Below are 16,201 nucleotides of genomic sequence, written 5' to 3' on the forward strand. Positions count from 1 at the left end.
CTTGCGGATTGATTTAATTGATAACTAGTTATTCCAGCTCAGTAAGTTACCATCATAGGCTGAACGGTGATATATCTCTACGTGTGTTTGTGACCTCCTGCAAATGTGAAGTGAAACACGTTAGTTTAAAATCCTTTCGTTGAGATGTAAGCGGATGTGTTTTAATTCATGTTACAAAGGAATTAAGAATACTTGCATAGTCAATGGCTGTTGTATAGCTGATGTGTGATAACTCGTTACCCTGTGCTTTAATTACTGTCGTTCCTATATCCATGTGGCTGTATTGTTCTGGTAAGGAAAAAAACCGCACTGTTGTAATTAGATTTTAGGTCCTTAGTCTGCTCTCTGGTTGCAGGCACTCAAAATGGATTTACCTAATCTTGATCTTCTTGTTAGAGACTTGATTTTTAGATTTTATTCTGAAATACCTTGCAAATAACACTTATTACTGTGAAGCTATCTGAACGTTGCATTATAAGCAGAAGCCTTAAGGTCTTAGTTTATGGTTGATTCATTTTATGCAATAAGTTGGCCGTAAACAGTTATGAGGCCTCACTTTTCCTTTTCCTTGATTCCAAACATACTTTATGGTAATTCACACTGTACTTATCTGAGAGCTGCCAGATTATTGAATGTTATGAACAGGGACAGCAAATGAAATTGAGTGGTTTGAGGTTGTTAAGTCATCTTAACCCGACAAGAGATGAAAAATGCCTTTGGTGTGGTTTCTCTGCCACCATTGTTCTGTGAAAAATGGACTTTCCTGCTAGGAATATTTAATGTTCAACAATTTGAGTAGAGGAATAAATGATCTGTAGGGCACAGTATAAAATAGTCCACCTTAGCCATAGCAGTCAGGAGGATTTTGTTTTCAAAGAGATGTAATTGACTTTGTTTTCATTAACAGGGGAGTGCCTAATGTAGAAAGAAAATAATTGGCCGTTCATAATACCATGCTCAATATGGAAAAATGTTTGGTTTCTTTGAACCAAATAATAGAAATAGGGGAAATACTCTAGCACTGATTTGTTATTTTTTTTCATGCCACTGCTCCTAAAAGATATATATTTTTATGGTTTTTTTTTTTCCTCTTTTAGTTTAGCACTTGTCATCACTTGGAGTATGACATAGTTCTATAGTTACTCCATTAAAACTAGTGATATTAATTAAACAGAGGAATCTAAAGTCGTGTTTGCTATGGGGAACGTGAGTCAGGGAGGTGCGGTGGTTCAGCAGATTCCTAGTATGATTTTCTTCTTGATCTTGAGAGAGCATATTTCTCTTTTAGATGGTGAGTGTAGGGACGTGGGTTTTGGTTAAAATCTGTTTTTTTTAGGAGTCACTAGCTGTCCCTGTGTAATAAGAAAATCACCAGTATAGAAGTAATTTGGAGTATTGTTGCTTTGGCTATAGTCGATACCTAGATAAATAGACTTTAAGAACCTTAATTTTACTGAATTGTGTCTGTAATGACTCTAAGAAGGAAGGGTTGCCTATTTATAATTGAAACACCGAATCTCAAATAAACCAAGTCAGTACCTAGAAACTAGTACTCCTGTAATGCTAAGAACTAGTTAAACGTTTCATTGGCCAGTGTTATATAAAAATTTTGAGATGTTTTCATTAAAACTAAAATTATTAATATGACGAATTGATGATATTAATGTGATGAATTGAGCTGTTCGTATCTCTCTGCGGGTTCAGTTTAAACTCTTATTTGATGTCAGATTTGAACAATTTTGTCGTTTTGCTAAGGCCAGGCAAGTTGTTCGGTTGTTGCTCCAGCTACTGCAGCAGGAATAAGCCTGGTGCCATCAAAGGGCTGATTAACGTTAATGCACACTCAGCTCTGAGCGATGCTTGTAACAGGATTAAACAGTGCTGCAATCTGTTGCTTGTGCTATTCCTTTCTCTGCTCCTCGTCTGAGTTGTCTGTGGAAGCAGGGTCACTGCTGCTTGGTATAAGGTACCTGCTGCTGATTGTGACCATCTTGGCAGCCTGGTGGTATGCAACCTGCATGCTAACGGGAGGGGGGGTTGGCAGCAGGGGTACCCGATGAGCCCTTAATATTCAGTTAACAAACAGGAACTGAAGGCTCAGTACTGTCAATCTGGTCGTTATTCATTGTGTTGAGAGTCGTTTGGGCTTTTCAGCACTTGTAAGTTAAGATTTCAAGACCATCAAGGTGCCCTTGTGAAAATCGTATTGACTAGTGGCATGGATACAGAAATGCAGTATTCCTAAGTGGATACAACAGACCACTTTAGCCATTTGGTTTTGAGGATTTAAGTGAGGATTTCTGTTCAGAAGGCAAAAATATGTTGATTAGGAGCTGGAGAAACTATATTCGGCTCTCTGTGGGCCTTTTTAGGTACATGGCTCTGCTAGGGATGGGAGAATTGGCAGCTCCTTCTTTCGCTCTGTGCTTTAGCTTCTCTCTGGCCCTGGGTTCCCTGTGCCAGATGATGCTCCCTGGCAAATCACGGGGCTGGTGTTCAGGCCACAGAAGAGAAGAGAGTACCAACACTACTTCTTGAATATAGGAGCTACAGGTGATATCATGGACTAATTGTATCTATCACAGAATGTGTAACGTTATTTTGTAAGAACCCTGTTTGAGAGCCTATTTCATATTCCAAAGGTGAGTAGGTCTGGTTTTTATAATGCATGTGACATTTTTGTTATCGAATTAGAAAGTAACTTCAGACTGTGCTCCTGAGTGTGCCCAAAATGTAGTTAAAGCTCTTGAACATACTTTTCAGAAAAGTGTAAAACCAAAGCCTTCAGGCTTGGATATGTCCGTAGCATTACCATGTGCAGGCAATAGCTTTGCATAAAGGGCGGGTGTCAGGTGGATGGGGCCAGGATCTTTTCAGTGGTGCCCGGCAACAGGACAAGAGGTAACGGGCACAAACTTGAACATAGGAAGTTCCACCTAAACATGAGAAGGAACTTCTTTCCTTTGAGGGTGGCAGAGCCCTGGCACAGGCTGCCCAGAGAGGTGGTGGAGTCTCCGTCTCTGGAGACATTCCAAACCCGCCTGGGCGCGTTCCTGTGCAACCTGGTCTGGGTGACCCTGCTCTGGCAGGGGGTTGGACTGGATCATCTCCAGAGGTCCCTTCCAACCCTGGCCATTCTGTGATTCTGTAATAGCAGTTACACTTAATGAATATTTTGCTGTGAAAGTCTGGTTGGCTTTCTTGTTCGAGGTATAAAAACCAAATCCAAACATGGAAGTGATATTTTAGTGTAAGCTTCAGGGGGAAGGAGATGAAATAGATTCATAACATCTAAAGAAGAAAGATAATTTTTCTTCTCTGTTACATAAAAACATGCTAAGTTAAGTATGGTTTGTACACTTGAGTATGTTGGGTTTTTTTTCTTTTTTTGTGTTGAGTGCTGCAGACTGATTAGTCTAGCAAAAATGTTACTTTCCAGCATTAATTTCAGGTTTAGAAAATGAGGCTTCTGATATTTTACCCTATTACTTGAAGACCTCTATTCAAATTGCTTTTGAACTTGAATATCACAGCTTCATAGTAGAAAGTGGGGTGGTTTGTATACCAAAAGACAACAGGCTCAGGAATCATATTAGGCAGCAGCTAACCAACACCAAGAGATTTTAATAAAAGAGAGAACTAAGTGCATTATAATTTTAAAATGTCGTTATTTGGATTTTGAAAGTGATGAGATGAGCTCGTTAGGTCTGTGGGTTTGAGATAAAAGCCTCTCATCGTCAAAAATTATTTTGCCAGATTAGTACTATCCTTTAAAAAAAAAAAAATAATGAAACCCAAAGGCACTCTTCTGTTGTCTTCAAGACCAGACGGGATTTGTCAGAAACAGACATTTCACATCTTCTAATTCTGTTTGGGGCATTCTTGACTGGGGTGTATAAATTTCATTGCTGCTCTTTTGAGGTGATGCAAAGGCTTTTATCATCAAAATGTAAAAGGTGGGAATTCTCAGAGGCTGTTATTGCCTTTGGACACTGGGGCGTGGGTGACTCAATTTGCTGATTGGGGAGATGACCTGCTCCTAAATGTACGTGGGCGATGGGGACTATAAATGTCGTGTCAGCAAGAGGCATGTCATAGCTATTGTGCAAGATTGCTTGATTTGGATGTCTTCTGGAGATGATCAGTGTAAGAAAGGAGGAAAAACGATTATGGGCCAAATGTGTAGAAACCAAGAATATTTTTAGATGTAGCAGGTAGAACCTTTTAAATTTTTTTTTAATCAGAAACTCTATCATCTGCCATATTCAGCTCAATGTTGGTAAAATTTCAGGCAACTTGGTATTACTTTTATCAAGTTAAATATTCCTTACCCATATCCTACACATCCTGAGTGTGGAGAAACTTCCTTTTACCCCAGAGAACCACTTGTTTGCCTCCAACCAGTTTCTTGTGCGTATTCTAACCTTAATACTTCCTATATTTATGGCATATCTTACTAGCACAAACAGAAGACTCACAAGTATAACCTTTGGCTGGCAGCATCCGATGCCTGATGCTTGCAACAGTCAAATGTTGGGATTTTTTTTATTTTGCTTTAGGACCCCAAGATCCATACGCGTTTGCACAAATAGGAACATGAAGGCATTGGTTCAAAACACTAGATATTAGTAGAGCTATGATTTTGTCAAAGGACTTTTAAAAATCAGTAATCTTGAATGCTCACTGCAGAATGGTGTTCCTAAATAAAAAAAAAATAAAAATATGAATATATGTTCTCCTGGATTTGCAAGAGCCCTAATCATCCACTGTTGAACACTTCCACAAGCATCAGTAGCGGCTCTCCAGTAAACATTGTGGCTTAAAAATCATATTGATTTGTCAAGTGCAGCAGAAAAAGAAAATCCTAAAGGAAATAGGAGAGGCGGAAAAGTGTCATAACAGGGAAGGCGTTTGAAGGACGAAGATTATGGGAAGGCGATATGTTGTGTATTCTTCAACTTGTCTTGTATTTGAGCTTTTGAGTGCTTTACAGAAACAGCGATGAGTAGTTGAGCTGTCAAGGTGCCGTGCTGTCATGTCAAAGGGAAGCGTATGAAACTTTCTGTTTTTTTAAAAAAAGCAAATACAATCATCAGTGTCTTCCCTTCCTTCTCCTATTTAGGACAGATTGATATTTTTTTTTTTTTTTTTTTTTAATAGGATGGTTATTTCTTTTGACGATGGTTGTGTTAAAATGGAAGAAGTGAATCTCAAACTCCTTTATATTACTGGGCTTTCTGTGCTGGGGACCTGTTGGTTTTTAGAGATAGAGATTTTTCTGTGTTTAGATTCGTAAAACTTTGTAGTATCCATAATCCTGTTTATTTCCTATGATACTCGTTGATCCTCAATGGATAACGTTGTAATAATTTACTTTTTCACTTTTGCAATGATGGAGTTTGCTCAGCCCCGTAATGGGGGGGCTGTTAAATCAATGTTAAGTCAGGGCTGCAAGACCCTGTAATATGTGTGTACTTTGTCCCATTTCACTTTAGAAGCTAAAACAACATATGGGTGGAAGAGTATTTTGGATAAAAGTCAAAAAGACTTTTGGAAAGACCTTTTTTCCAAACCATTTTCATTGCTATAGATTAATGTTCCCATGTTGTATGGCTGCTGCCCACAAGAAGCAGGTACGGATGAGTGAGAACTTTGTGATCACTATTGTTTATTTAAAGGTGATTTAAATTTGATGTAGTTTTGATCATTGGCTGGCATAAATGTTTAAGTATTATTGCAGCTTTGGGAAACTTAATTTTTAACTCCTGGACCAGAAAGAGTACAGAAATACTTGGTCATACAGTATACCTTTATGTTTTATTGCAGTGAAATATACTCTCCAGCAACACTCGTGTTTCTAACTCATATTTTCTTTTATCAGTTATCTTGTAGAAATTTTGAGAGTAGAATAAGTTATAGAGGACACGTTAAAATGTGGTATCATATAGTCTGAAGGCTACAGGTGGGGAGCAAAATTACCACCTAACCCCCAAAGACAGAAGATCGAATGCTCACTAAACCAAAGGAGCCCGGGATACCTTCGATATCAGCTTCCTCAGCTTTTTTGCTTTGAATGAACAGAGCTTTATTTTGTTGCAGCGGGACTTGATTATAGATGGCTGTTTTTTCCTGAGTAAACGTTGATAAATATATTGGGTTTGATTTTTCCAAAATTGTTGAGTTGTCTGTACCATAAGCTAATAAAAACATCTGTATAGCTGTCTCTTCTGCCGGGAATACTTATTTTAAGAGTGTAAGGGACAGAGGATTGTTTCATTCTTGCCATTTTTGTGGTATTTCCTGGAAAAGGGAAAGATGACCATATATATGTATTTGAACATTACGCATGTCTCCTATTAAGTTATCCATTACAAGATTAGTTTTTAGTAGCCATGACAATTAAATCATAGTTTATCTGATTATCTGCAGGCTGGATTCTCTTGTGGTTTTTTTGGTCGAGTCATATAAAATGTACAGTAGAAACTTCTGATTAGAATTAGGCGGTTCCCTGCAGCTTAGTTGTAGAAAGACTTGAGTGTAGCTGGATATTCAAGGCAAGGAATGAGGAGACAGTGGTTTTACTGGGGGATGTTTATACCTACTGCACGCACCTTGAAATGAAAGGGAAGATACTTTGCGTAACGGATGATTTTAGATTAGCCAGCTTTATTTCAAAGATTCGTTTATGCTTCTTTGCCAGTAAATTATGGACACTTTGGGGTTTATTTTGTGGATGAAGGGAAGATGGATTATGCTTGTTTTGTAAATTAAGAAATCAAAGATTGATAGTTAGTGAAGGAATTGGCTATTAATCTTCAAGGAAAATAATAGTAGCAACATGTGCCAGTGTCTCAAAATTGAAGCAGGTGACTGAGAAAAAGGTGGCGAATTTGTTCGATTGAGGAGGGAGACAAATGGTGGAAAACAAGAGATTATGAAATGGGTCAGTTTTGTCTAAAATATCTGATTTTGTATGTGTTTAGGGCTAAGGTTGGGGGCTAGTGTGAACTGGGGGAGAAAGAGCATGAACGGAGCGGAGAAAAAAATAATCTTCAAAACCGTGAAACTTAACTCATTGTATGGATCTCATGGTTCTCTCACCTCCAGCATTCTGCCCCCGGTGACCTTGCCTGCGGGAGATTATTCCCCATTGCTTTTCCTGACCGTAGTATTTCCCATCACTGGGTTGTGCAGTGGGTATGGATGTGGCGGTAGATTATAGGTCTGAAGAGTGTGGGAGGTATTGGACCAGGCACTATTACAGCAGAAATGGCTTTTTGACCAAGCGGAGAGCAACATCGAAGCCTTAGTGCGAGCTACTAAATTGATGCAACATCCCTTTTGAGAAAAGATGTTATAATGCAGGTATTAGACAGAGAGAGAGAATCAGAGATGTGGGGTTTTTTTTTTTTGTCAGAGCTATTCAATCATCTAGGTAAGGTGTTAGCTTTTTAAGAAAAACGTTTAAAAGAATTGAAGAGTGAAATTAATTTCTGGCTTCAGAAAAAAGGACAAGATAGCATGTTCAGCTTCGGTGTTCCAAAAAGAAAGCAATAAAACCAAAACTAAAAAGCACTTGTGGAAAAAAAACCTTCTCTCTTTTGCGTTCAGTTAAAATGCTATGTTTTCTGAAGTCGTTGCAATGAGGACTATACAGGGACTGGAAAGAAATTCAGAGTGGAAATCTATCCAGTGGCTGCCCAACAGTGACGCAATGTGAAACATGCACTGGCTCAATTCGTACTTCCCGTCAGCCTCTGTCTCCTTACGAACACTTCACGGATATTTTGGATCCTGATGGAGTTTAACAGCAGGGCATTTGTGTAATATACATGTAATTAGTTGTTACTTGGCTTCATGTTAATCCTGGGGGGTACAGAACTTTTCAGCTTGTCTAGAATAGGTGATACTGAATGCAGTATAAAACCTGGCTCAAATTCTTTGGCATAATTTGTTTGGGGATCAGTTCTGCCGTGGGAGGCATCTCCTGCAGTGGCAACAACTGGCTGGGAACGCCTGCTGCTGCTCGGGGAGAGTGCCTGAACCTGGGAAGGCTGGCCGCTGAGGCTGGGACGGGATGTGCTCGCCCAGCCAGAGTCACACGGGACAGGCTGCATTAGCATCCTCGTCTGTTCAGTCTGGAGGTGGATCTAGTCCTGATACTAACTCGAGGATAAGCAGGGAGAAAGGAACATTTTTAAATATAATTTCTCATGGCTGTAAAACCCAACACTGACTAAAAGCCTGTATTGGTTGGTAACTCATCAGGGTTCTCCGCTTACATCAATAGAGCTGCTCGTTAGCTCAGGGTGGGTGTCATGCTGCAAGATCTGAGTCTGTTGATGTGTTTGGCTAACAGTACTATTGTCCTGTATTTCTTTTTGCATATATTTCCCTTAAATTCTGTCTAAATGAAGGTTGTAATGTTAAAGTGAGGTTGATGATGCGGGAACACCCCCCTATATGTAGTATGTTTTCCTTTGACCTTCTCATCAGTGTGCGTGAAGTGACACCGTTGAGTTTAATGAGTAAACTTGATTTAATGGATAGTTAGAAAGCAAGAGTTAGTATGCTTAAAGAGAATTGTTCTATAATGTTTTTAAATTGCTTTCTAATTTTGTTTTTTTTAGTTAAGTCTTTGTTTTCTTGGAGAAACATGGGTTTTCAGGCTGACTGGGCTTAAATGCAAACGATAGAAAATTGCAACACAGGTACAAACTTTAAAAAAAGTATTATTTGAATGCTTCCTCTGGACTCAAGAACAATGAACACAGCGTGGATCACTGATACTTTGTTTTCCTTTATGAACTAAGTTTCAGACACCTGGTTGTATGATAATCTTGTCTGCCTGTAAAAATAACCTTGTTAAAATGTTATAAGATTAAAAATTGAAAAATAAAATATAAACAACTGCTAAGAATAGAACAGAACAATAGTTGTAGGTTGCCTGTGAAGAATTGTAAATGGTACTTGCTCTCTGTTCTATGGATTTCACAGTACTTCAGTTCATGTATTGATATCTAGATTGAATTCTCATAATAATCACTATTTCAATTTTTTTCACATATGATCTATCAGAAATCATAGCGTCTCTCTGGATGTAACAATGCACCGCCACAGAACTGCAGAAAAATTAAGTTGAAAAGACCTCTGGAGGTGGTCAAGTCCGAACTGCTGCTCAAAAGAAGGTCTGCCTTCAGTTAGATTAGTTTCCTTGGGACCCTATCCAACTGAACTATGAAAGTGTCTGCGAACGGAGGTTCTACAATCTCTCTTGGTACCCTGTCCCAGCAATTAGCTGGTCTCTTGGTAAAATTATTTTTCTTCATGTCCAACTGAAAATTCTCCTTGTTGCAAATAGAGGCTGTTGCTTCTCATTCTTTGACAGTTGCACCTCTTAGAAGTTGGCTCCATTTCCTCTGCAAGCCCTTTCTTCCTTTGGTTAGCTGAAGGCTTCAAGGAGATTCCTGCCGTAGCCTTCTCTTCAGGCTGGGTTAACCCTGCTCTCAGCCTCTCGTGTGCTCCAGCCTGCTAGCCACCTTCATCTCCCTCAGCTGGACTTCCCCCGTATGTCTGTATCTCTCTTGTACTGGATGACCAAAACTGGGCATGATATCCGTATTTTTTACAATAAGGATGGTGAATCACTGGCCCAGGTTGCCCAGAGAGAGGTGGTAGATGCCTCATCCCTGGACACATTCAAGGTCGGGTTGGACAGGGCTCTGAGCAACCTGATGTAGTTGAAGATGTCCCTGCTCATTGCAGGGGTGTTGGATTAGATGACCTTTAAAGGTCCCTTCCAACTCATTCTATTATTCTGTCATCCAGGTGCAGTTTCTCAAGTGCGGCAGCGAGGAAGAATCGCTTCCTCTCTGGGTGTCAAGTCCTTGGGAAGCTGGACCTGAGTCCTTTCACTGCCTCACAATGTTTCCTGCTCAGCAGGAAATCTCCTGTACTGTCTTTGGCTCCTGACTTCTGTTCGTTTATCTCCCAAATGCCAGGTGCTGCGTGCTCCTTCTTCCCGTTCTGCTTTCTGGACAGGGACTGGAAGCCGTTCTGCATTTAATGTAAAACATTATGTATGTGCAAAATATCATTACTGATAACGGTTATTTATTCAAATCTGGTGCAGTCATATAAACATCTCTTTTCTTTTAAAGTCTGTCTCTCAGAATGGCCGTAGCCAGTGTTTGTCATACATATGTAATGTTTTGCTATTTCAATTGCAAAGATGTAGCCAAAAAGTAGGAAGTTTCTTTCTCTTCTGCATTTTTATGCCTGGGGGGCCTTTTTTTTTTTTCTTTATGTCTGAAAGAAGGCATCATAATGAACCGTTCCATAGTCTTTGACTTGAGCTCCTTGTGATTATGAAGCCACAAGAAATGTTTTCCCGCATTAATAGTCTCCTACAGATTGGTTTTGCCATCCTTCAGAGGGGCAGGTAGGCTCTAGGATCCCTTTCCTGCCAGGTGTTGTGGTGGTAAAATGTGAGATTTTTTTTTTTTTTTTTTTTTTTTTTTTTTTCTCCCATGGGTGGTGGCATGTGTCTCTAGTTCATTGCACTCCTTCTGCCAGGAATGTACAAAATGAATGCAGGAGACTCTGGAAATCAAATCTCTGGGCCAGTGAGCTTACTAAGAGACTCCTGATACCTGTAAGCTGGGCAAGCAATTGCCATTGAAGCTCTGCAGAGATAATGTAGCTTGGAATAAGATTTTACTGTAACAATTTGTGCTTGTTAAGATTCCCAGAAGCTGTAGAACATGGCAGAACTTATGCAGAAAATATATTCCATGTATAATCACCGGAGAATTAACAGATACGCACTGAATGGGGGTTTTTATTACTGGTCCAGGCCCAAATGGTGTCTGTTTGTAGGAAGTCAAGAACGAGATGTCGAAGAATGAGAGGAAGTTTGTAGGAAGTCAAGAATGAGAGTCAAACTGAGATGAAGGGAAAAATTGCCTGCCATTTGCATCCTTCAAAGCTCTTGGTAAGGACATATGTTAAAACAACCCAATTGCAGCTGAGGACAAAAGAATCTGAAGTGTCGTCTGTCCTACCTGCCAGTTTTTGATGTGAAACGTAAAAAGATGACTTGATAGCTCCTGTATGGACACAGAAGCTTAAGTCATTTAAAGGAATGGGCTTATTTTGTCAGCGTGGCAGTAAAGTAGTACTTCTAGCCACATGCCTCCTGTTGTGTTTTTTCTGCTGCTCAGCACTGTCATTTAAAAATTGATTTAAGTTTTGAAACTCTTCCTATTTTAAACTTTGCATTTTCCACCAGATTAAATTTCAGTGCAAGCTCAGGTTGCTTTCTGGAGCTAAAACATCAGCAGCGGGGGCTCTGAACTGTATAAAGAAGATCCTCAGTTAAGACGTAGAATGTATTTTAATTGAAGATGAAGAAAAATTTTGAAATGCCTCCAAATATGCTTCTTTTTAGAGATCTCTTTGTTCCCAAGTATAAAATGACTTTTTCAGGATTTCTAGTGTAGGACAAATATAACAATGTGGGATGGATTGTCAATGATGATACTCAACGATAGGTCAGGAAGTGACTATCAGTGAGTGATCAGAGGAAAGGAATGATTGCCCTATAGAAAATAATACGGCAACAATTCAAATATACCAATTTATTTGTTAATTAGTGGATGAAATATGCTTTTTCCATAACTTACATTGGTTACATTGAAAACAATAAATATTCAGTCATTTAACAAGCAATTTTGTGTGATGGACAGTAGCTTTTACAGGGCAACTCTGTTGTACTGAAACTGTTTTGTCTGTATTAGATTTGACATAAGTCAAATGTCAGGGACTACAAGCTTATTTAATTACAGTGATACACTGTTAATCAAATACAGCCTGCGTGACTAGTGAACAGTAAGCTGAACTGTGGTCTTTATTCCACTCACTATATTGACTAGCTCTTCGTTACCGATCTTCATTACAGAAGCTTAGTCGTTTTAATTGTATGCAGGCATACAAAATTAGGTGGTTTAATCTTGAACTATATCCCTTATTGAGCATCTGAGATGAGTGTACAGTTCTTCTAAAGGCATGGGGAAAGTGTGCTTGTCTAGGAGCGTCCACATACCTTCAGGTGTGTCATGATGATGAAGTTCAAGGTGGGAAGAGCAGCACGTGAGCTTGTTACTTGGATTTCCTACCTTGCATGGAAATTTTGTGTGTTGGTGGCTGAAAAGTTAAGTTGGAACATACTAAGTATATTTTTCTGTACACTGTATAGTACCCGTATGTAAAAGGCAGTCTCTCCAGCAAACTGCATGCAGTAATGGTTGTAATGCCCGCATCTTCACTCTGAAGCGATGGCAAGCCCAGCCAGGTCGCTCGGCTGTAGTTCAGGCTCGAAGCACCTACACTGCGTTTAGGAAAAGCAGTGCTTGTTGTGCCTGGCCCTATCTCTGTCAGCAGAATGAAAAAGAGCGCAGGTCCGAGTTACGGTAGTCATGGACTCAAGCTTCCCTCTGCCTGGGGAGACCTGCGGCTGGGCATGAGCTTGTGTGTCAGCCATGCGGATGGTAGGTTTGTCTGTGACGCAGGCTGACAATGCAGATATACCTAATAAAAATACAAGAATTACCATTGGATTTTGGACAATTCTGTTACCAAAAATTCATGTTACTCGTGTTGCCTGTGTATTTTCATCTGGGCACCGTAAGTTTCTCTTGTCAGTTTTTCTACCCTATAAATATTGCTTCGTATTTCCACACTGATGGTGTTTTCCAACCAAGATAGATGCTTTTCAGTAATTGACCTTTTCTATCGGGTGCATAAAACATTGTGATCTTCCAGGCTGTAAAACATTATTGTAGAATAATCTTACTTATTAATAAAATCACCTAAATTCTGGAAATTGGCCTTGAAATGGGAGGGAAAAGTAGTTTTCCTGTCAGGATGTAAAATGTAATTGGTTCTCCCCCTATTTCCAGGTACTGCCATTGGAAAACAGAATGAAGGACACCACGCGTTTCCCGCAGGCGCTGAACATTGGCATGGGAATAGTCATGACCTTGTACATCTCACTAGCCACTCTGGGGTATCTGCGCTTTGGGGATGAAATCAAAGGCAGCATCACTTTAAACCTGCCACAAGATATATGGTAAGCCCATGTGTGACTTAAACCCAATAATCTAGATGGCAAAAACATTGTAAAGGTTGTTCCATGCCTTAGTGCTGTCATGCTGGTAAGTCATATGTGCTTAAACTCTTTTAAAAGTATATTGTATGTACTGTCTCTGTGCCTTCTACAGTTGAGCTATGGTGCCAGCCAGCAATTTCTTGCATATTAAAAGGAATTTTGTATCGAAACAGATCAATGATCTTTGTAGTAAAGTGTTCCATCTCTGGCAGAAGCTAGTCCCAGGTGTATGGAAGGACGTAAAATGCATTTTGCAACCAGATATATTGCAGTTCTGAAAACAGCTACTATTACCTTGGGTATCCCGGTAATATAGTGGCCTTTTTTTAGTGGCATCGCTTTGTTTAGCAAGCAAACAACTGGAATAGAAGACATCAAAGCGGAATGGATTTGTAGCTCAGATGCAAGTCTACAGATAATGGCTTCTTATCAGGAAAATGAAACTTATGCTTGCCAGTGTTTCAGCGATATAATTTTTATTCAGCTTTTTTTTTTTTTTAATGCTATAAAGGCTCCACATGTCATATGCTGAAAAAGCGCTGAAGACTATTTCAACTGGTGCATTGTTAGTTCTGTATGTATCTATGGATGGATATATATAGTGTAACTATTAATTTAAATATAGCTCCTAATATTTTAGTACCTTTATGTCTGATAGGCCTAAAATTTGGTATATCAGCAGTGCACAAGTCTAAAAGCTGAAAAGTATTTTCACGTTTTCATTCTGGTCAAGTAATGTCTTGCATGTTACATGCTTACATCTCCTTGTTCGGTCTCTGTTGTGGTAGCATATTGAAGTAGTGAAATCTCAAATTCTGTTAAACTAAAACTGCTTTGCTGAACTGAATGCTGTCTCCTTTTTTTTTCTTTTCCTCTTTGAAAAAGAGCAGAACACATTTAAAGAGCGTTCTTAATTTTCAAGTGTTACTCTTTTTTTCCATTTTCATTCCTTGCAGTCAGTATGAGCTATGTGTTTTTAATACTCTTTAAAAGTTTTGTTTAACTGCCTGACTGATTCCAATGATAAATACACGAAATGGTAATAAAATGCATCTTGAAGGATGATGGTTTTTTCGGTTGCTGGAATTTTCATGTGTCTGTTGTTGCTTTTTTGCTTGTTTTGTTTTTGTACTGCTATTATAAAAACTGAGATTTGGGCCTCAATTTCTTGCCTGTTTTGTGGGATTTTTTCCTACGGTTCTGGTTTTTGAGGCATATTGCTCATTATATATATTTAATTGTGTTCTTTCATTAGACATAGAGTAAAAAAAAAAAAGCAAAAACAACTGGAAGTCTTCAAACATTACTGTATCCGTTCTGTCTATATGATGCATCTGAAAAGAAAAATACTTCTATTTGTAATATTGCACGGTATTGCTCATTGTTGATGTGATCAGTGAGTGAAAAGGTTGTTTTAAATGGTAGATCTGTGTTTCTTTGTGCCTTAAGAGAAGCGTTCTTAAAGGAGGAGGAAGGAGAGGAATGTGGAATACAAGGTAAAGTTGCTCACTCCGTTGCTTCGTACTGCATTCGTGTAAGCAACAGGATCAGCTTTGTCCTGCTGTAATATTCTGCAGCCCTGCTGTCAAGTAGGGCTGTTCAGATAAGACTTTTCAAATAGCTCTTGGCTACAGTGCAGATGTGATGATTATGTGATATTTATCCTGCTGGCTTTATAGACCTAGTGCAAGGAAAGTTAATAAAAGAGATGGAAAGAGGTATTCTGTAAGGTGGAGAACTGGCATCATGAGTTTAGTAACCTCAGAGCTGCTCAGGGCACGTATGTAGAGGTAACAAAGTCCTTTCTTTTCGTCTCACCTTAGGTAATACCCCAGAGCACCAAACAAAATGAGAAGGAGCGGCAGCTCAGCGGTACCCCGTGGCTGGTGCTGCACAGAGTATCGCTGCGCAGTACTGTGGGTCTGCCTGGTCCAGGACCCGTGGGCAAATGTGTGCAATTCACTCTGCTAGCAGAACAAATTGCCACTCAACCGTAGGATAATATTCTGTTATTTGGTCCTCCCATAAAAAGCCAGTAGGTGACCGGATTGAACTAGAGAAACGCAAGGAGGGGACAAGTTTTTATAAGAAAGCGGTCATGCCGTAAGAGCCTGGAATGGAGCTGAGCAGTGAGACTCGTCTTCTGTGTTTAATTCCAGATGGACAATCCCTGTCTTAAAAATAAGCCTTTCCTGGTAAAGAAAATTAAAATTCTGCTGCTTTCTCAGTTTTATTTGATGTTCTCTCAGGTGAATTGACCAGAAGGCGTATACAGGTCCCAGACCAGTTAAGTCTGTAGGTTTACTTTAAATAGAGGACTGCTTGTATTCTAAAAGCATTCTGCTAGATCGGAGCTTTTGGAGAAGAGACTTGTTGCGGTTCTAGTTTAGAACATGTTTTGGAGCACAAATCATTGGTCAGCATGATACATTAAAATGTTGAAAATTGACTATGAAAAGAGTAGTTTTCATCTCTTTTTTTTTTTTTTTTTTTTTTTTTTTTTACTGATCTTTAACAACAACTTCTTGCTAGAATCAAGGAATTCTATTTTATTGCATTAAATAACGGAGAGAACATGCAGGCACAATTTACCTGACTTATTTGTGATCACGAGGTGCCTCCTGGCCAAAGCCAAGGAGGGGCTCTGTTTGCCTTAACGGTCTTTAAAATGGCCAATGTTTACTGCCACTGCGAAATGTTTATCAATGTACAGATTATATTTGATGTGAATTTGTGATTTTCTTTTTCCAAATAACTGCCTGTTGTTTAACCTGTTCTTAAAATCATAGAATTACAGGATTGTCTAGGTTGGAAGGGACCTTTCAGATCATCAAGTCCAACCATCAGCCTAACTCTGACGACAACCATCACTAAACCATATTTCTAAGCACTATGTCTACCCGGCTTTTAAATACCTCCAGGGATGGTGCCTCAACTCTTTAAGTTTATTCATTTATGAATGCATGACACCGAAATTTTTTTTTTTTTTTTTTTTGTCCGTATTTTGGTAGTATGCTTATCTTCTGCAATTTC

At 39.2% G+C, this 16,201-nt stretch overlaps 1 protein-coding gene across 3 annotated transcripts in view; it reads left to right on the forward strand.

Moving 5' to 3' along the window:
• Nucleotides 1-16,201, forward strand: part of SLC36A4 (solute carrier family 36 member 4) — a 114,378-nt gene that overhangs the window by 32,297 nt on the left and 65,880 nt on the right. For 2 of the 3 annotated variants that reach the window (XM_074571445.1, XM_074571464.1), the window contains one exon: nt 12,960-13,129. In XM_074571445.1, the coding sequence (XP_074427546.1) occupies nt 12,960-13,129 (170 nt within the window). Of the gene's footprint in view, nt 1-12,959; nt 13,130-13,498; nt 14,477-16,201 lie in introns of those variants that run through there. The other variant, XM_074571454.1, reaches the window with a different exon arrangement.

This window comes from Larus michahellis, chromosome 1 (assembly GCF_964199755.1).
Source record: "Larus michahellis chromosome 1, bLarMic1.1, whole genome shotgun sequence".
NCBI classification, from domain to species: domain Eukaryota; kingdom Metazoa; phylum Chordata; class Aves; order Charadriiformes; family Laridae; genus Larus; species Larus michahellis.